This window comes from Symphalangus syndactylus, chromosome 14, assembly GCF_028878055.3.
Source record: "Symphalangus syndactylus isolate Jambi chromosome 14, NHGRI_mSymSyn1-v2.1_pri, whole genome shotgun sequence".
NCBI lineage: Eukaryota > Metazoa > Chordata > Mammalia > Primates > Hylobatidae > Symphalangus > Symphalangus syndactylus.
The window spans coordinates 50,610,119-50,631,732 of record NC_072436.2 but is presented as its reverse complement, the minus strand read 5'-3'; the positions used below and the strand labels follow the sequence as shown (position 1 = coordinate 50,631,732).

Here is a 21,614-nt window from a genome sequence, read left to right as displayed (position 1 = left end):
GGGTTTCGCCACATTGCCCAGCCTGGTTTCGAACTCCTGGACTCAAGAGATCCTCCTGCCTCAGTCTCCCAAAGTGCTAGGATGACAGGTGCGAGCCACCGTGCCAGACCACATTTGATTTTATGTGTAGATACTGTTATCAAAGACTGTATTAAAATGAACTTTTAACAACATTTAAAATTATATGTTTCAATGAAAGTAAATAGTATCATTTATCATATGCAGGGCAACAATGATTAATTTTTAAAGTCTCTAATAATGGTTTGCAAGTTTATACATTACTGTGAATGAATCTACAAGAAAATAAAAATTAGACAACACTAGTCTCTCTAGAATGGAATACAATGTAGACTGAAGAAAACACATTTTTTTGTACAGTTTAAAATGTAAAATTGCAAGAAAATCCATGTACAGCTGCTCTTCAACTTACCATGGGGTCACATCTCACTGAATCCATTGTAAGAATAGATGAAGAAAAAAAAAAGAACTGCAATTTCCTGCCAAGGAGGCTAAGAAGGCATGTTCCAAGAGGAACATAAACCACATGTTTCTCAAGTAACTGACTATGCTGAATGTGTGCAGAGTTTGTCACAGGCATTAACTGGAAACTCTATCCCCAATGACCTTCTGAGCGATCTGCAAATCAGACACTAATCTTAAGCCATGAGATGTGATCTTTTTTTTTTTTTTACTTTTTCTGTTCAACACATTTGTATGGAAAGAAAATAATACCTTGCACAAACTATCAAAATTGAACTGTAGAACGAAAGCAATCAGCAAAGGAATGGTAGCCACCAACACAATTCTCAAAGCCTCATTAGTATCAATTCCAAATTTAAAAAAAAAAAATCAAAGATCTGTAAGCTAATGTGTTATTTTTGCTTTAATCCTTTAAGGTCAAATAAAGAGATATATACCATAAGTGCATGTACTCTTTCTTTCTGAAAGGGAGTAGAGATTGGAGGGTGGAACAGATTTTTGATAACTTAGTGAGATAACATGAAAATCAAAACAGCTGAACCAAGTCATAGCTGCAAGTCAACATAATTATCAACATTTCAGAGCACACCAGAAGAACTATGAAAAGAATGAATACTATGCATTAGCAACAGTTTTCCTTTTAAGGCATCTATCCTCCAAGAAGCTGAGCTTCTAGATTCAGGATTTGTCTTATTTCAAAAATGCTTTAAAATTCTGGTATGCTTTTGAACTTTTAAGTGTCAGATTGGCCATGTCAAAATGTTTCTTTTTCCAAAAGTAGTTTTAAAAACATCTTTTCTCTCCTTCTCCACAAATGCCAACATTTTCTCCCTATAACTAAAGGACTCCAAGGGAGTGGACACATAGTCTCAGATTTAACAGAAATGAACTGAAGCTATCAAGGGTCTGTGAAGACTGTATGCTCCTCCATGTCTTTATAGCTATCTGGTTCTAACCAGTACCACTTTCGTCACTGCTGGGAATGTCAGAGCTGCCCAGGAGGGCAGCAACCAGCCACTGTGGCTCCCAAAGTGCTTGAAGTGTCACCAGTGAGGGGCTCAATTTTAAATTAAATTCATTTAAATGCAAATTGCTATATGTGACTAGTGGCTACCATATTAATATAGGTCTAGAAGGCCCTTCTCAATGGCAAAATATTTCTGCCAATCCTTCTTTAAAATAAACACGTACAGCATATTCTCTACTCTAAACCACAAATGTAAAACCATGAAAATATTACCTTTTCTCCATGCTTTACAGTATGAAGTAGAAGCTGGCCAATAACTTTCTTAGTTTCTTTCCTATGGCTCTTGGGTAGGAAAATATTAATACAGTTATTGAAAAATTTAAATTAAATCACTATTTTTCTTAAAAGTCACAAATATACACATAAGCATACAGAAAACATTTCATTTGAAAGGCAAAGTCAAATGACTATACTGAAAATAACTTTTAGTGGCAAAACTGCAATTACTTTTGCACCAACTTCATAAAAAAGCCCCTGAACAACAAAAGCCATTCAAGTCTTAATATGCAGAACAGCCATATGTAACTTTAAGAGGTGTTTCACCAAGAGTACTGATTTTAATTTCTTGTCTGAAGAAGAAACCACTTCTTATGCTTAAATATTGTCAAGAAAGTAAGAAGCTGAGGATAGGGGTACCATATGCTCATCTATTCAAGTACCTAAAAGGTAAAGGCCTCTTCCTAGTCCTCAAGACAGAACAGTCAACTTTCCACGATGACAGAAATAAGTGGACGTTCAAAAGGCCTGCCTTGGGAAGCCACTGGCTCTCTGATGGCCCTTCTCTTTGCTGTCACTGAGAGAGATAAATGGCTTTATTACGGCTCCATGATGGAGACAGAGAGGCCCCCCCTTCCTCTCTGCTCCTCACCTTTAGGCCTCGTCAGAGAATGAGGGCTACCTAAGGACAGGTCCACCCTTAACTCAGGCCTTTTCATCACTCCTTTGTGTCTGGCAATGGACTAAGAGGGTTCCTGCAGGAAACAAATGTGCAAAAGGTAACCCAGACTTAAAGGTATCTAATTTCCCACAAAATAAAAAATTTAATAGTCCAATTAAAAAGTTATTTCCAAAAAGGCATGTTGAATCCTTAAATAATATAACCGAAAATCAAGAATATGGTCAAATGTAACTTCTAGGAATATATATGAGGCATATCTATGAATTATCTTTTAAAAAGCAAAATTCAGAGTTATCCATTATTACCTGACTTCCAATCTGAGACCCAGTATATAGGAAACGCTGTATATAGTAAAATATTAGCCAGGCTAACGAGATAATCATCATGGTGATGAAGGCGATGGCCACAAACACCACAGACTGACCGCTGATGAACTCCTGTACGTGCCGGGTGCCAACCCCTATGGTCATCTTTACTGGAATTCCTTTTTGCACCAGCTCCAAAATTTCTCTTCCTTTTGGATAGCTAATCATAATGACCACTGTATTTCCTGTTCCTGTAGGAAAGAACAAAGAAATCAATGTGAAGAACACAAAATAAGATACAGAGAACATTAAATTAAATATAAAGGTACTATGTTCATCTACATATATAAATACATCAGAAAAATTCCATGGGAAATATAAGTTACCAAACCTGGTTCCAAAAGAAACTGATTACATTAGAAGTAATAGAATAAATCACTAAGAACTATTCCCCCGGCCGGGCACGTTGGTTCATGCCTGTAATAGCACTTTGGGAGGCCTAGGCGGGCGGATCACTAGGTGAGGAGTTCGAGAACAGTCTGGCCAACATAGTGAAACCCTGCCTCTACTAAAAATACAAAAAATTAGCCAGGTGTGGTGGTGCACCTGTAATACCAGCTACTCGGGAGGCTGCGGCAGGAGAATCGCGTGAACCCGGGAAGTGGAGGTTGCAGTGAGCTGAGATCGTGCCACTGCACTCCAGCCCAGGTGACAGTGCGAGACCTCATCTCAAAAAAACAAAACAAAACAAAAAAACAAGAACTATTCCCCCAAAAGCTAGAGCACTGTTCAGTTTCACAGGTGAAATCTACCACCAAACCTTTAAGGCACAAGTAATACCAACGATATTTAAGTTGTTCCACAGTAGATTAAAAAAAAAAAGTTTAAAAATTGCTTCTAAGATAATAAAACCAAACATGGTAATAAACAACCAACAAAAGAACCATACAAGCCAGGTGTGGTAGTTCACACCTGTAATCCCAGCACTTTGAGACACAGATGGGAGGATCGCTTGAAGCCAGGAGTTGGAGACCAGCCTGTGTAAGCGAGACCTTGTCGCTACAAATAATTTAAAGAAAAAATGAGTTGGGAGGCTGAGGCAGAAGAATTGCTTGAGCCCAGATGGTCAAGGCTGCAGTGAGCTGAGATCACGCTACTGCATTCCAGCTTGGGCGACAAAGTGTGACTGTATCTCAACGAAAAACAAACAAAAAACTATGCAGACCAGTTCCACTTATGAGTACTAATACATAATGCCTAAAGCATGTTCATTAAAATCAGGGAGACAATATGAGAATTTCTACTATGATCACTATTATTTAGCATTGCTCTGAAGGCATAAGCAGACATGAGACAAAAATTAAGAGACATAGAAAAGAAGGGCTAAAATAAAAAATTTTACATGTATTTAGCTACAAATTAATGCAATAATCACAAAATATCGATAAGATTAAAAAAGAACTAAAAATATTGCTTCTAAGTTCACTTAGAAGGAAAATAAGACGATCAGAACAACATTTTAAACAGTGAAACCTGGACTGGTCTTTAGAGTTAAAGCAATTAAAACATTGTGGCTGTAGCATATGGAGACACCCACAGAATGAGACAGAATAAAAGTCCAGAAATAGACCCAAATACATGAAAGAATTTAGTGCATAAAAGCAGAATTCCAAATGCATGAGGCAGAATGAATTATTTAAAAAGCACGTGGGGCAACTGGGTATCATTGGTGGGGTGGGCCGGGGAAAGCTGCATCCATTTCTCACAACTTACGCCAAAATAAATTCCAAATTAAAGACAAGTGTATATATAAAAAAAGAGGAAACATATAATGGCCAGAAGAAACATGGGAATTAAAAAATACATATTGAAGAAAAACTTCTCCAAGTATAAAAACTACCTCAGAGGTTCTTTAAAAATTTTTTTTTAATTACATAAAAATGAAAATTTTCACCATGAGTAAAAGCAAAACCAAGTTCAAAAGAGTAAATGGTCAACCAGGCGAGGTGCCTCACGCCTGTAATCCCAGCACTTTGGGAGGCTGAGGCGGGCGGATCACCTGAGGTCAGGAGTTTGAGACCAGCCTGGCCAAAATGGAGAAACCCCGTCTCTACTGAAGTTACAAAAATTAGCCAGGTGTGGTGGTGGGCGTCTGTAATCCTAGCTACTCAGGAGGCTGAGATAGGAGAATAGCTTGAACCCAGAAGGCAGAGGCTGCAGTGAGCCAAGATTGCGCCACTGCACTCCAGCCTGGGCGACAAGAGCAAGACTCCGTCTCAAACAAAACACAAAAAGAGCAAATGGTCAACTTGGAAAAAATAGATGTAACATAACAAAGACAAAAAACTAATTTCCTATAGGAGTAATAGGAAAACAAAGAAAATGAAGTTGATTTGCAGAAAAGAAAAGAAAAAGGGTTTTTTGATTTGTTTTTATTTTTAAAGAGATGGGGTCTCTCTCTGTCACCCAGGATGGAGTACAGTGGTGGGATCCTAGCTCAATGAAGCCTCAAACTCCTGGGCTCAAGTGATCCTCCCACCTCAGCCTCCTGAGTAGCTGGGACCACAGGCACATACCACTACACCTGGCTAATTTTTTTCATTTTTTTTTTTTTAGAGATGGGGCCTCACTACGTTGCCCAGGCTAGCCTTGAACTCCTGGCCTCAAGCAATTCTCCCACCTCGACCTCTCACAGTGTTGGGATTCTGGCATGAGCCACTCTATGCCTGACCAAATGGATATTTTAAATAGCAGCTTTATTGAGATATAATCCACATACCACAAAATTCACCCTTTTTAAGTGTACAAGTCAGTGGCTTTTAATAGATTCGTAAGGTTGTACAACCATCATCACTATCTAATTTCATAACGTTTTCATTACCCTAAAAAGAAACCCTGTGTCCACTGGCAGTCACTCTCTCCCTGCAAAAGGGATTTTAAACACGTGAAAAGTCTTCCTTGGTAACAAATGAAAACATTTCCTGTAAGATTGGCAAAGATCAAAAAGTCTGATACACTATAATGGCAAAAATAGGCACGAGTCAGCACTCTCGCACACTGCTGGATGAGGGGGTGAATAAATTACTACACTCTTCTACGAAAGGCAATGGCATTCAAAAAATTCTAAAAGTCCGTGTCTCTTTGGCCCAGCAATTCTGTGCCCAGGAACTTAATTGCACAGATGTAACCAACGAAGTATCTATAAAGATTTATTGTTGGCCGGGCACAGTGGCTCACACCTGCAATCCCAACACTTTGGGGGGCCAAGGCGGATGGATCAGGAGTTTGAGACCAGCTTGGCCATCATGGCAAAACCCTGTCTCTACTTAAAAGAAATGCAAAAATTAGCTGGGTGTGGTGGTGCATGTCTGTAGTCCCAGCTACTAGTGAGGCTGAGGCAGGAGGATCACCTGAGCCTAGGAGGCAGAGGTTGCAGTGAGCCGAGATCGCGCCACTGCACTCCAGCCTGGGCAACAGAGCAAGACACTGTCTCAAAAATAATAATAATAAAATTAAATAAATAAAAAAGATTTATTGCCAATGTTTTTTCCTAAGTTTTTGCTATCACAATCTAAACGTCTATCGAAAGGAAAAAAGCTATATAAATTACAGTATGTGTATGAAGGCTGAAGTAGCAGCTCTGTAAGTACTGACAGTACTCAAGATAGAAAACACACAACATGTAAACTGTGTGGACAGCATGCAGTCCTTAAAAACAAACAAACAAAAAAACCCAAAAAACAAAAAACAACGAAAACCCAAAGCCCTATATGCTCCTATCAACACATACTACCCTCTGGAAGGCTACCCAGAGACCGGAGACCATGACTGTTTCTGGGGAGAGGCGCTTCGGGATGCAGGACAGGGTGGGGGGTCTTATTTGCACAGTAAGAATTCTGTACCACGTGCACATATTAGCTATTCAAAAAATAACTTTTAGGCATGGTGGCTCACGCCTATAATCCCAGCACTTTGTGAGGCCAAGGCAGGTGGATCACTTGAGGTTAGGAATTCGAGACCAGCCTGGCCAACATGGTGAAACCTCGTCTCTACTAATATTACACATGCAAAAAATTAGCTGGGCATGGTAGCTCATGCCTGTAATCCTGGCTACTCTGGAGGCTGAGGCAGAAGAATTGCTTGAATCCAGAGTCGGAGGTTGCAGTGAGCCAAAATCGCGCCACTGCACTCCAATCTGGGTGACAGGGCGAGACTCTGTCTCAAAACAAAACAAAAAATAACTTGAAAGGGTATATAAAGAATGTTCCCTGACATTACACTAAAACCACACTCTAACACTATTTTACTGTGGAGAGAAATTTCATCTGTAGCAAATCCACTGTGGATCTCAAGCTTTGGGATTTAGTTACTGAAACACCAGAAGGGCACCCTTCTAAGGTAGCCCCTGTGTGGAAGCTGATCCTATCATCTGATGACCTGCCTGTCTAAAAGGGTCCCTTGGCAAGAACTGTAGTTTCCGAGGCACCCACACAACCAACCATGTCATCACAAGGGGACACAACAAAGGAGGAAGGCATTTTCTGCCATCAGGAAAATAAACATCTAGTAGATAAGAAGGATGTATATAGAAAGAATTATGATGGTTATATCTGATATAACTATATGGCACTTTGCAAGCTAAAAGTCTTTTTTGTAAACTTGCTTTTGTGGAAAATTTCAAGCACATACAAAGTAGAAAGAATAGTACAACGAACTCTCATGTTCCCATCTCAGTTAAAAGCTTTTACACAGAAAACTAAACTATGCTATGATGATAGCTGAATCAATTTCTGATACTGACACCACATTCTTTGTGTGGTAATGGGGAAGAACACGTTCACATTTATATCTCACTTGAAGCAGGAAAAGGCCACAATATCATTCTACAGCCGAGTGTTCAGAAATCCTAGGGAGTTGCTCAACGTCACACACCAACTGAAAAAGCCAGTTCTAAAGTCTGAAGACTCAGCTCCGAGGTAGCGTCCCTTCCCCGCCCCCTTCATAGGATCACAGGGTTCACAGACAGACAGACCTGGGTGCAAAAATCACTGTTATCCACTGCCTGGGAGGTTGGACCAATCTATGGTCACTGAGAATGCTTCTGCAGCTAGAAAATGGGAATGAGAATGACTCTATTTTGGACTACCACTTTTTCAATAAGAAAGCACAGTAACAAAGAGCTACAGAAGTAAGGAGACAATTTTGCTTGGGGTGGAGGGAAATCTCCCCAGGCACACTGGAGGCACATCTCAAAGGAGACAAAAAAGTTTACAAAGCAAAGAAAGAGGGTTTCTAGACTGCAGACCACAACAAAATATATTTGGGATGGTGACCAGCCCAGTTTGGCTGGTGACTAAGATACATGTAAAGGTACCTTGTTGAATAAATGAACAGATGAGTGGGAGACAGAAGATTAACTGAGATTGAAAAGGTTCTTTAACACCTACAATCTCAAGGCTGGGGGTGGGGGAAGTGATACTGCTGCAACAAGTATCAGGACACCCTGCACAGAAAACACTTGCAATATCAATCTGAAATTTCTCACCTAGGAAATTAATCTTAGTTTGCTGAGTTAAAAGAAATTATTATTTTTTAAAAACTTCCTAGCATTAGCTGGGTGCAGTGGGTCATGCCTGTAATCCCAGCACTTTGGGAGGCCAAAGCAGGTGGATCGCTTGACCCCAGGGAGTTTCACACCAGCCTGGGCAATACGGCAAACCCTGTCTCTATTAAAGCAAACCAAAAAAACCTGCCTAGCATGAGGGCTAAACAGTTTGCTATATTATAATCATAGCAGCAAGATTGCTTCTGGGAATTATTTTAAATTAACAAAACCCAGAACGAAGACTCTTTATACCCTGAGATTTGATTTTCCAGAACATTTCAGGGGATGAACTAGAGGCAGGGCAGTTGGGTAAAAACATGCTAGTTCAGGGGTCAGTATGTGCACAACCGCAAGGGGTGCCAGGCACGGGCACCTTGTAGGCCCTACTCTTGCCTCCGATGCATCGCCACCTCTCTGGCCAACACTAAAGAGCTAAGCTGCTCAAGTTATTGTGCACGATCCTTCCTTAATTGGCACATGAGATCAAATCACAGCTTATTTCCAAACTAAATGGCTGCATTTCTTCACAGAAACTCAAAAGACCTGGGATGGCAGAGAAAAAGCCCTTAGAGGTTATCTCTTCCTTCCTTAGGCCTTAACGTTGTTACCAATATTGCTTGACTGAAAAATGTCACCTTACACAATTCTTCCCCAAAAGAACCTATACACCTTGGCATTAAGACAGGAAAATTTCTTGAAGGCAATTTCTGTTTTATTTTTGTTTTATACTTAGCACAATATCTTTGCACATAGTACATAATCATAAATCTACTTGCTAAACAATATTATAATACCAAATATAGATTTTTTTTTTTTTTTTTTGAGACACGGTCTCACTCTGTTGCCCAGGATGGAGTACAGCTGTACGATTATAGCTCACTCTAGCCTTGACCTCCCAGGCTCAGGCAAACCTCCCATCTCAGCCTCTCTAATAGCTGGGACTGCGCCATCACACCCAGCTAATTTTTATTTTTATATTTTTTGTAGAGACGGGGTTTCACCATGTTGCCCAGGCTAGTCTCAAGCAATCCGCCTGCCTCATCCTCCCAAAGTGCTAGGATTACAGGTATGCATCACGACGTCCCACCTCAAAGATAGTATTTTTAACAAACCAAATTACCTGTAACATAAAACATAATTTAACATTTTCCTGTGCCAAAAAGTAAAGTTGTGTTTACATCTGTTTTTTTTTTTTTTTTTTTTTTTTTCAAATTTCTGTGTTCCTCTTATCACCTTGTCAAAATAATAATAAAAAGGAAAAAAGTTCTGACTTGGTCAACAGTTTTAAAATTCTTCTGGATGACATGAGTCTAGTGTACTATTTCTCCTCCCAAGACAACTATCTAAAGTAGATTTCAACATTCTCTTTAAAGTAGTGGATAAGATTTCTGTTCTAGGAAACTAATTTAGGCAGCAAGAAATCATTTTAAAGTTCCAGAAAGAGAATACTATAAACTCTCAGGTTTTCTTTTCCCCAATAACTAACTGCAACACTCTCTCCACTTTTTTTCCCCTCCTCTCTGGAGAATTTCTGGTCAAATCTTTAAGGTTCAGCATAAGCTCAACTTCAGGCTTTTCAGCACCATCTGCCTCTTAGATACCTCTTTTTGCACACCTACTATAATTTACTTATAGGTCTCCCTCACTAGACAAGTATTACCTGTTCTTATTTATTAATTTTTGTAGCCCTAGCATCAAGCAGTGATGGCCCATAAAAAGGCTTCTACATGAATGAATCAATCTGAAAAACTGGCTCATCTTTTAGTGCTATAGTTAAAATGACCCAATAAGGAGAATTCCCAATAAAGAGATTCCCTAGCAGGTGAATTTGGTGAATTCATCAATATGAACGTAAATATCATGGAAATCTGAAGCCATTATGCAAAACAAACGTTTTTATGGTTGGTTAGGGTGAGTTAGGAGGACCCCAACATAAGTGCAATTCTCTTCTTGGCATAGAATTTTAAATTATGTTTTGGACAATTTGTCTTGCTCAAAAATATTTTGTATTTTTGAATATAATACTATATTCAATGTTAATGTAACTTGACAATGTTAAGAACTCTTTTGCAATTTTCCCAAATGCATTGCTTTATCTCAGACCTTCTGCCACCCAGAATGTACTATAGCCCACTCACCTCTACCGCACACAACACACCTTCCCCATCGACTTTAACTTGTCCTTCAAAACTCAACCTCGGCCAGGTGTGGTGGCTCACACCTGCAATCCCAGCACTCTGGGAGGCTGGGGCAGAAGGACATCTTGAGTCCAGGAATTCGGAAGCAGCTGAGCAACACAGGGAGACCCCATCTCTACAAAACATTTAAAAAATTAGCCAGGTGTGGCAGCATGCACCTGTAGTCCCAGCTACGCAGAAGGCTAAGGTGGGAGGATTGCTTGATCCCTAAAGGGCAAAGCTACAGTGAGCTATGATTGTGCCACTGCACTCCAGCCTGGGCAACAGACTGAGACAGTTGTCTCTAAAAAAAAAAAAAAAAACAAAAACAAAACCCCAAAACCAACCAAAAAAACCTCAACCTTTCTGGGTAGTGTCCTAGCTAATCCCACCCTCTGTGAGGCTATGAGGTGCCATTTCTGTCTTCCTATAGCACCAAAATACATTTTATTTTATTTTCGAGAGAGAGTCTTGCTCTGTCGCCCAGGCTGTAGTGCAGTGGTACAATCTTGGCTCACTGCAACCTTTGCCTCCCAGGTTCAAACAATTCTCATGCCTCAGCCTCCCAAGTAGCTGAGACTAAAGACACTTGCCTCGACACTGGCTAATTTCGTTTTTTGTTTTTTGTATTTTTAGTAGAGATGGAGTTTTTGCCATGTTGGCCAGGCCAGTCTCGAACTCCTGACCTCAGGTGATCCAGCCGCCTCAGCCTACCAAAGTGCTGGGATTACAGGTGTGAGCTACTGCGCCCGACCCCAAAATACATTTTAAATTCAAATCTAAATTTTTCAATCATTTGTGAGAGTGTAGCATTACAGAGCATCAAGAATTTATTATCCATTCATAAAAGACTATTTAACCTGCTCTGCAAATACAACCTGCACACTCGTCTCAACATGTGAACTCTCTAGAGGTCAGGGATTTTTTTTTTAATTTTATTTTTATACCTCAAATCAATAGGAGGGATTTCTTACACCTCTTTGTAACCTCCCCTGCCACCCAACTCTGGCAGATTCCCAAATATAGCTCCAAGCCTTGCCAGTACTTGGCACTCAGTAAATAACTGTTAAAAAATGAAAGTACCATTCTTAAAAGACCACGCTAAGATTTCAGTTAAAGGATCAGCCTATTTGTTAACAAACATATGTATGTTAATTTAAGGCCAATAACCTGTAAAAGCTTTTGTTGTAGTGCTTTGATGTTTACTAATTTCCACCTACCTTGGTCAAGCTTACTTTGATATTTTTGCAATACCTGCATTAAATCCCTTTCCTTAGCCAGGTGTGGTGGCTTACACTCCCAGCACTGTGAGAGGCCAAGACAGGCAGATCACTTGAGCTGAGGGGTTCGAGAACAGCCTGACCAACATGGCAAAACCCCATCTTTACAAAAAATACAAAAATTAGCCAGACATGGTGGCATGCGCTTGTAGTCCCAGCTACTTGGGAGGCTGAGGTGAGAGGATCACTTGAGTCCAGGATGCAGAGGTTGCAATGAGTCAAGATCATGCCACTGCACTCCAGCCTGGGTGACAGAGCAAGAGTTTGCCTCAAAAAAAAAAAAAAAAAAAAAAAAAAAACCCTTTCCTTTATGCTTCCTAAGCACCTGTGCATACTGGAATTATATGAGGTCCAAACCATATTGTCTGGAAAGTTCTGTGTATCACTCCTACTAGACCTCTCAAGGCCGACACCTCTCAAGGGCAGGCCTGTGTCCTACGCATTTCTATCCCTCAGGAGGTGTAACACTTAACCCAAAGTGGCTGCTGAATATATGTCTGCTGAAGTAAACGGAATTGACTTTGGGCAACAGCAACAGTCCTTACAGTTGTTCAGACAAAAAAATTCAAGTCACATTTTTTTTTAGAGCCACAATACTGATTTAAATCCCAAAAGCATCTTGTACTGGATTCTAGTAGAGACGAGCAATAGGTTTCAGAAAAACTGGAGAAATTCTCCTGAGGCTTGGGAAAAGACTACCAGTATTTTTTTTTTTTTTTTTTTTTTTGAGACAGGGTCTCACTCTGTCACCCAGGCTAGAGTACAGTGGTGCAATCTCGGCTCACTGCAACCTCTGCCTCTCGGGTTCAAGCGATTCTCCTGCCTCAGCCTCCTGAGTGACTGGGACTACAGGCACACACCATCACGCCCGGCTAATTTTTGCATTTTTAGTAGAGACAGGGTTTCACCATGTTGGCCAGGCTGGTCTCGATTTCTTGACCTCATGATCCACCAGCCTCGGCCTCCCGATGTGCTGGGATTACAGGCATGAGCCAACGCACTCGGCCTAGTATTCAATTTTACAGGCAGGCCACCTCTACCTATTTCATAGAAAACCAGTGTTACATAGAACAGTGAGAACCACTGAATCAGTGGTCTTTCCTGGCTCTAGTCACACTCTGACTAAATACAGAAACCTAAGTCTGAGCTGTCTTCAAGGCTGTCTGTACACAGTCACCTTGTGAATTAATTCCATTCTCAAAAAGTTATACCCGATGTGGCCACATTCTGTAAGGGTCTTTTCATTTCTGCAGTCACGACTATAGTGCTGGCCCTTATATTTCTACTTAGACTAGCCCCACAGTCTAAGTGGATTCTGTTTCCAGCTTTCACTCTGTTTAATCCATGTGTCACACTGCTACCAAACTAATTTCTCTTTAATCAGTGCTTCAAAATGTTGGATAATTTTGTCAGCCTCTCCCCCACTCTCTAAACATTTGGCAATATCTGGAGACATCTTTGATTGTCAGAAGTCGAATTTAGTGGGTGAAGGCCAGGGATGCAGCTAAGATATCCTAAATGCACAGGGCAACCCCCGCCCCAACACACACAGAGACATACATGGGGTGAGGCGGGTAGGAAGAGGGAGGGAGAGGGAGAGGAGGGGGAGAGGGAGAGAGAGCAAAGAATTATCTGGCCCTAGATTACTAGATTACTGTGTTGTCTCTGGCTAATCTTTTAAACTCCTTGAGCATCAGTTTCCTCATGTACTCCGTGGTCAAATACCTACCTTAAAGGCTGTTGGGAAGAGTGAGTCACTCTATGTAGAACACTGAGCTGTGTGAGCTGTGTCTGCAGACTGGACACTTCACACATCTTTAAATTGTTTTGTTGGTCTTTTCTCTCAAACAGAATTATTCTCTCACTAAAAAGGCTAGAATGGACACCGATAATGGGAAGAGAAGCTCCCAAGAAGTGGATTTCTCATGAACATCATGGTTGTTTTTCTGGCCCTGGATAAATTACATGTCAATAACACAAGCAGGCAAGGTTGCTGAACTGTGGTTACAACAAGTGCTATTAGCCCCAAAAGGTGTTTCTTAATGCTATTATCAAAAAATGCAGTAAGTAGATTTGGAAAACTGTAGGCTGATGAACCTGCTATTTGAAAAAAAGTCTACATTAAGATGGGTGTATAAGAACCCAGCATCAGAGAATCATGGCACACTAACCTCTTTTCTTTGACGAACTACTAAAGCAGGGAACACTGTTGATAGTATGTATGTGGAGTGCTATGTCAAATCTGACAGGACCTTTCATGACATTCTTGTGGAAACGCAGCCTGGGTACCGTGACAATTAAGTAGATTTGTAATCACTGGAATAACCGCACCGAACGTGGTGCCTAGCCCAGTGCCACCACATGGACATCTGCTCTCATTCCCATGCCCTCCTTTCAGCTGCAACTGAGAAAATGTCCTTGGACTGCCTGTGACCAAGCCTCCAGTGTTCTGGACTCAGCCTTCTTGCCTTCTGGAAGACTCTAACAGATCACTCCCACCCAATTTCAAACACACCGTACCAACTCTGTCCCACCATCCCGTACTCTCACAGTTTCTGCCCATTCCTCTGCATCTCCCTCAGTCTTCAATCTTCTTGAAAGAGTTGTCCTAACAGTCCTTACTTCTTCTCAACAGTCTCTCAACCGGCTACCTTTCCCATCACTTCACAAAATAGGCAAATCCAAGGTTATTTTTCTGTCCTCACTTTACTGTTAGGACCTGAACCTGCATTCAGGAAACCAAAACAGAGCAAAAAACAGGAAAAAGAATGTCTGACTTACTAGCAGTGGAAACTGAAAACAAAAACCAAAACTAACCACATTAAGCTGAGAATGAGTCAACCAGTTGTGTGATGCATAAAGTGATGTTATCTTACATAACAGAGTATGTTCACTCTCTGTTGTACTGGTCGTTATTTTACCCGGAACTTAGTTTCAAGAATATTTTGCAAAATAAGACTTAAACTATGACTACTGCCTGAAGATACAACCTGCTGCCCTAGAGCATGGTATGTGTAGGAAGGGTTGCCTGGCAAATAGCAAGGTCTTTTTTGTCTTTTTTCCTTGAGGTCTTGCTCTGTCGCCCAGGCTGGAGTGCAGTGGCACAATCACAGCTCACTACAGTCTCGACCTCCTGGGCTCAAGTGATTCTCCCATCTCAGCTCCTGAGTGCCTGGGACTGCAGGCGGGCGCCACCACGCCCACGCGATTTTTAAAAATTTTTGTAGAGATGGGGTCTATGTTGGCCAGGCTGGTCTCACACTCCTGGCCTCAAGCGATCCTCCCACCTCGGCCTCCCAAAGTGCTGGGATTACAGGCGTGAGCCACTGTGCCCGGCCCCAAGGTCTTTTCTTGAATGAATACAGTAATTTTAAAATTTTGATCGTAACTCAAGACTCAGTGAATCTGACTGGCAGTACAGCCAGTGTTATAACCCTAAATTTAGCAAGTCAGAAAGCATAGGTCAAGGCTTACTGACTCAGATCAGATGCAGGTTTTCTGACTCAGAGTTTAGAATATTCAGACATGATTCAAGAAAGTGAAGAAACCAGAGTGCCCACGAGCCATCACTTTATGTTGGTGAAGGGACAACCGATCGTGGGGCGCGCTGGGGGAAGAATTTGGATTCCTATTCACCCCTCCAACTTTGGGAAGCGGTGAACGGAAAAGGGGCCCATGATTAGGAATCATGAGATTTCCCCACCTGTTAGAACCACAAGCCCCTTCTGTGGATTTTAACGTCTTTAGTATTCCCTTCACCTCATCGATCAAAGGCGAAGATTATATCTTGTCTGCAGACTTACCTCCCTCCCAACAGCGCTCGGGGAGCCGCACCGAGCAAACGAGGGCTTCCCTGAAAGTTCCAACAGCCAGAGGCCTGAGAGTCGTGCCAGGCCCGCTTTGCAGCCTGCGGTTCAGGGCCAACCCTGAAGACCCCAGTCTCGGCTGCGGCGCAGAAGTCCCCCTCCCGTCCTCGCGCCCCGGCCTGCTCACCCGCGTGAGACATGGGCAAGGTGATGTTCCCGTAGCGCTCCTCATTGTAGAGGACGACGGCCGAGGCGTTCCTCCGCGCCGCCACCAGCACCTTGTCCTTGAAGGTGCAGCCTCCGCGAGCCACCAGGGCGACCCAGGGCGCGGCCCCTCGGCCGCCGGGCTCGGGCACGAAGAAGCGCGTGTCGGGCGCGCAGCCCTCGAGGTCTCCGCCGGGCGCCCACGGGACGCCCACCAGGCCCTGCGCGCCCTCCTTGGGCGAGCTGTCGCCGAAGCGGCCACTCTCCGAGACGCTCCACACCGTCAGGTTGGTCTGCGGGTCCACGTACTCGATGTTTACCACGGCCGAGAACCACTCGAGAGCCCGGCCCCGGGCCCCGGGCACGCACAGGGCCAGGGCGAGCAACGCCAGAGCCAGCGCGCCGCGGGCCCCGACGCCGGCTTCGGGCCGCCGCCACGCCATGGCAGCACCGCTGAGCTGACTAGGGGGGAGTCAGGGTCACGCGCGAGTGCGGTGCGGTCGAAAAGCAGAGAGAAGCAGACACCCACCGCCGCCCAGGAAGACTGAGGCGGGGTCGGGGCCGCTGCGCACGCGCACCTGGCGGAGTGGACGAAGGGCGTGATCGGCCCTGGCTCCGCCCCCGCCCGACCGGCCGCGTTGTGCGCAGGCGTAAGCTCCGCGGAACCTCGGACCGCGTTCTGTACCGGGGTCTCGGGCGCCTGTGGGCCGAGGCGGTGCGGGCAGCCTATACCACAGCTTGCGCCACGGCGGACCTCTTGGGCAGGGGCCAAGTTTGCGCAATAGGACGTCTAGCACCCCCAAAGTGAGGGGAAGTAACTCCATGGAAACGGGAAGCTTCCCTGAAAGCAGGCGTGGGACCGCAGTTCTGTAAAATCGCTGAACAGATGTTTGTGGAGAGTTTATTGTGCAAGGCACATGGCAGAGGCCTTGTCTAAGTCGTTTCAAAGTTAATTAGCCAAGCCTACTGGCGCCCAACTAGAGTTCCCACTAGGGAGGCCGAGTGGGAGGATCACCTGAGCCCCGGAGGTCGAGGCTGCAGTGAGCTGAGATCACCACTCCACTCCAGCCTGGGCGACTAAGCGAAACCCTGTCAATTAAGAAAAAAAAAAATCCAAATATATTTTGTAAAAAAAAAAAAAAATCCAAAGCTACGCACACATTATCCAACTGGTTTTTGCTACTAATATTATGATGCTAATTGATTCCTTACAGCTTAAGTATATTTACAACAGCCCTTTTTGTTATAGTATTTTATGTATAATCTGTAATTTTGAAATAATCAGGCATGAGCATACAACATAAGTGCTCATTTAAGTAGTCTGATGCCTACTACTGATGACATACAATGTAAGTGCTCATTTAGGCATCAGACTACCTAAATGAGCACTTACGTTTTATGTCAATAAAAAAGGGAAAAGGATTTATTGTTTGGACATCAATACCCAGTGATACAGAATCCATGTAAAACTACTATTGAGTACAAAGCCTACTGCTTTCGGAAAGGAAATTCAGAACATTGATTTTCTGATAGACTCACCTTCCTGCGTTAAGGGTCTATAACTGTGGGAAGTAGGTTGTTGCTGCCCGCATCACGTGTTTTTTGTTTTGTTTTGTTTTGTTTTGTTTTGACGGAGTCTCGCCCTGTCGCCCAGGCTGGAGTGCAGTGGCGCGATCTTGGCTCACTGCAACTTCTGCCTCCCAGGTTCAAGTGATTCTCCTGCCTCAAGCTCCGGAGTAGCTGGGATTACAGGCGTGCACCACCCAGCTAATATTTGTATTTTTAGTAGAAACAGGGTTTCGCCATGTTGGCCAGGCTGGTCTTGAACTCCTGACCACAGCCTCCCAAAGTGCTGGGATTACAGGCATGAGGCTGTGCGACCGGCCTGCACCATGTTTTTTGTTGGGCCTTAAACCTTCTCCATTTCCTCTTTGTTGCTGTCTCTGTGCTCCAAAATGCAGTCTGACCCACAACCCATAAGTTTTCCATGAAGTTGGATCTCCTCTCCTTTCCCATCAGGAAACTGAATTTTAAAAAGCCCAAAGGGCCTCAGGCTTAAATTATCGTGGTCTATGCAGGCTGAGAACGGGTTTTAGGAACACCTCCACCACCACCCTTTATGCTCCAGCAAAACAAATACTGTAGTTCCCAAAAACGTGTCCTTGCAATTTCATGTTAGGTCTTGCAAATTCATTTACTTCTTTCTCCAATGACCTGCTCCTGGCTCTTGTCCCAGCAAACACTAAGTTAGTCTTCAAGTGTTAACTCAAAAGCTATTTTTTTGGTGAAACCTGCCTTGGGTAACTATAGGCAAACTTGGGTGCTCCTCCAGTTTTCCATGTTGCTTGTGTATACTATGTTTGTACATTCATGCTGTACCAGCAATACGGCTTTCCAAGTTTTGGGCCTTCTTTTAATGTTGTGAACTTTGCAAGGGCTGGGATTGTGTCCTCGGTCTTTTCATGAGCCTACCTCAACTAGCACAGTGGTGTATGTGTAATTGATAATTTCTGAAATAGGCAGAATGGTTTTTTTTTTTTTTTTTTTTTTTTTTACTGTGCCAGAGTTCAGTACTCAGGATTGGTTACAGGCTGGTTGAGCAAAGTCCAGCAGGCTAATAGGAACAGACCTTGCAGCTGTTGAGCTCTTAAGTTGAGCACAGTTCCTTTGTCTTTATTTTTTATTACTAGCTCCAGGCCTCAGTTGGTTTTCCCTGATCCAAAGTTGCCACCACTACCTCAAACCTCCAGGACCTTCTTTCCCTACACTGGCTGCCAGGGGCCACCCAGTCTCGTTAATTTCCCTTTCGTATTGCCCCAGAAGAAAAACTAACCATCTTTCCCCCTCACTCTTCGGTGGGAGGAGGGAGAGAAAGGGGGGGAGAGTTGTCATTATCATTTCTTTTAATCATTTTATTGTAGAAACTTTCAGATACTTTCAGAAGTAGAGAGAACAGTATAATGAAACGTTATGCACTTGTAACTTAGATTCAACAATGATCTGTAACTGTAATAGGTCTATTGCCTGAAGCACATGGTGAGTCAATACGCTGATACACCAGATTGCAGCAGAGAGAGGTTTAATTGTAGAGCTGCTGAACGAGGAGATGGGAGAAACCTCAAATCCATCTCCCAGAGGAGTTTGGGACTAGGGTTCTTAAGAGTTTTGGAGTGGGCTAAAGTGTGGAGATCATTGATTGGTTGAAGAGTGCAGGGTGAAATCATGGGATAGGGAGCTGAAGAAATTGTATTCTCATGATGATTCTGTTCCTCTGTGGGGGTGTTCAGATTGGTTGGCATCATCTGTTTTACTGGAATTAGGGATCTCAAAAACATCATACACAATTCTTAAACAAAAGCCTTCTGACGCTAACGTTAGAAGTCCTATCAACAGGAAGAATGGGTCTACAGTCAGTGTCTACTGCCACATGACTTGTGGTTACAAGGAAGTGGGTCAAAGTGCAGCCTGATTACTGCTTACCTATATTTCTATCCAGAATTCTTGTTAACCCTGTGAAGATGGCTTCAGATCAACTCACGGCTAATTTGATTTCAAATATATACCTGGCCACTTCCTGTCTCCTCCAATGGATTGCTTTGAAGGTGTGAAATTAAATAATTCAAACTTAAAGCTGTTGGAACTTGAAAGTATTCTGAGCCTTGAGAGGGATGTCGCTGTGCAACCTGAGTCACATGGCGTGCAGCCGCAACTTCTGCCTTTTTTCCTGTAAGTAATTGGAAAGACCAAGCAGCACCAGAGATAGGACCCCCGCAGATTTTTACCCCTCTTCACAGAGCAGTAAAGTAAATTAATAAATAAATCTTCCTTGGAATGTAGCAGTCAATTATTTGTAGTTGTCAAATAACTATAATATATGCACTGGTCTGATATGGAAAATATTGTAATCCTGCTAAAACTTCTCTGTCTCTACCTATACAAGTAAAACCTTAACTTTCCTACTTTGGAACACTGACCCTGCTCATTTGGACTCTGTGTTTCTGGATGGCCATCATCAAGCTTTGCACTTGAATTATAGAATTTTCTATAATTAACTATATGTTCTGAATCTCATGAGTTGAGGTTGACAAAGGAAATCCAAGATATTATATCATTTTATTTGTAAACATTTTAATATGTACCTTTAAAGCATAGGGACTCTGTAAAAACATGAAAGCACAATATTATTATCACATTAAAAAATGTGACCACAGTTCTTTAATATCATTGAATATCCAGTCAGCACACGAATTTCCCCTGATTGTCTCCTGAATGTTATTCTACATTTAGTTTGTTTGGATCAAGATTCACACATTGCATTTGGTTGAAATGTCTCTCAAGTTTCCTTTATTTATAGGTTTATTTTCTTTTCAGTTTTCAAAGGAAGAAATTTGATGATTTGTCCTGTATAATTTCCCACATTCTGTATTTGGCTCATTACATCCTCATGCTGAACACAGTATTACCTATGAGTATGAACGAGGGTTTCCTTCATAATATGCAAAAAAAGCCTCCAATAAAGAAGCACTTTAGAGGGCAAGGCTGATATAGAATGGCACGTGTCATTCACAACCTCCAATTGAAAGAATTTTGTGTTCATCAAAATGGCTTATTGTCTTATTTATTGACCTTGTAATACACGTAGTGGGGAAGATTCTCAGTCTACAGTCTCAGGTGTACAAGAATTCTCCAGTTCCTTATTCTTTTGGGTGGTGGTATATTTTGTTGTTGTTTCCACTGTGTTGCCCAGGCTGGACTGCAGTGGCTATTCACAGGTGCAATCATAGTGTACTACAGCCTCAAATTCCTGGGGTCAAGCAATCCTCCTGTCCCAGCCTCCCAAGTAGCTGGGACTACAAGCCATCATGCCCACCTCGTTTTTAATAAAAATAAATTGATCTGTGGGATACATCCTACGATGGGTGTCTCTTAGTCAGTATAGGGGTCCCTCAAATGGTGGTAGCCCCCATGGGGTCCAGAGGCCAGGGCTGGGGGTTTCGGCAGGGGCTTCTGGTTAGCAGCCCCAGTTAACACATTGCCACTCCCACTGTCTATGCACTGTTTCCTGGCCTGTTGTGGGTGGCATGGGGCAGGAAAAGGCTTTGCTGGGCCAAGATCCTGAGTGCCACCTCACCTGAAATTGTAATACCCCCTCAGGTGCAACCCGGGAGCCTCACGTGTCCAGGGGGCTTACTCCCTCCTTCTTTCTTCTCCCCAAAGGTGAGCGCACACCTCCACCTCTGGAATCCCTCTTCTAACCTGATGGTTTTCACACTTTAATGTGCATACTCATGGCCTGAAGAATTTGTTAAAAAAAGGTTCCTCAACCTCACCCCCAGAGATTCTGATTCCGGAGGTCCGGTGGGCCCATTTGTTCCCACTGCTAATGATCTCACAGGCCCCTTAGAGGAGTCTCCTTTCTATAATACTGTCTGTGCCCTCTTCAGAGGGTGGAAGAGCCTTAGAACCGCTTTTGCTGTCTACTCTGCACACCTTCCTGGGTCAGAGGAACATCAAACCTGGCACCTGCTCGAACTGGCTGTGGGATAATATGGGAATAGAGGGGAGAACAAACAAATTAGTATTTCAAAATAAATATCACTAATTGGAAATCAAATTCTACTAATAAAACATCACTTATCTGATTTATATGTAGACTATATACATACTGGCATTTTGTTGAAATTGGGAAGAAAGAAGTTTCTAAAGAGGCTTAAAACCCATTTTCCTCGACAGGGGGCTTTCATGATGACAGGGACTGTGGCTTTTAGATTTGTCTACCCAGATAAGCATAGGGTTGAATGAATAATAACTTATTGAAATATTAAAACACAC

At 42.8% G+C, this 21,614-nt stretch overlaps 1 protein-coding gene across 1 annotated transcript in view; it reads right to left on the bottom strand.

Moving 5' to 3' along the window:
* The window catches only part of RNF149 (ring finger protein 149), a 31,526-nt gene extending 15,040 nt beyond the window's left edge, over window positions 1-16,486 (bottom strand). The window contains exons 1-3 of the mRNA XM_055240729.2: window positions 15,766-16,486; window positions 2,711-2,961; window positions 1,721-1,789 (exon numbers count right to left, since the gene is read on the bottom strand). Coding sequence (XP_055096704.1) covers window positions 1,721-1,789; window positions 2,711-2,961; window positions 15,766-16,225 — 780 coding nt within the window. The 5' untranslated portion in view covers window positions 16,226-16,486. The remainder of the gene's footprint in view (window positions 1-1,720; window positions 1,790-2,710; window positions 2,962-15,765) is intronic.
* Between the last annotated feature and the right edge of the window lie 5,128 nt (window positions 16,487-21,614).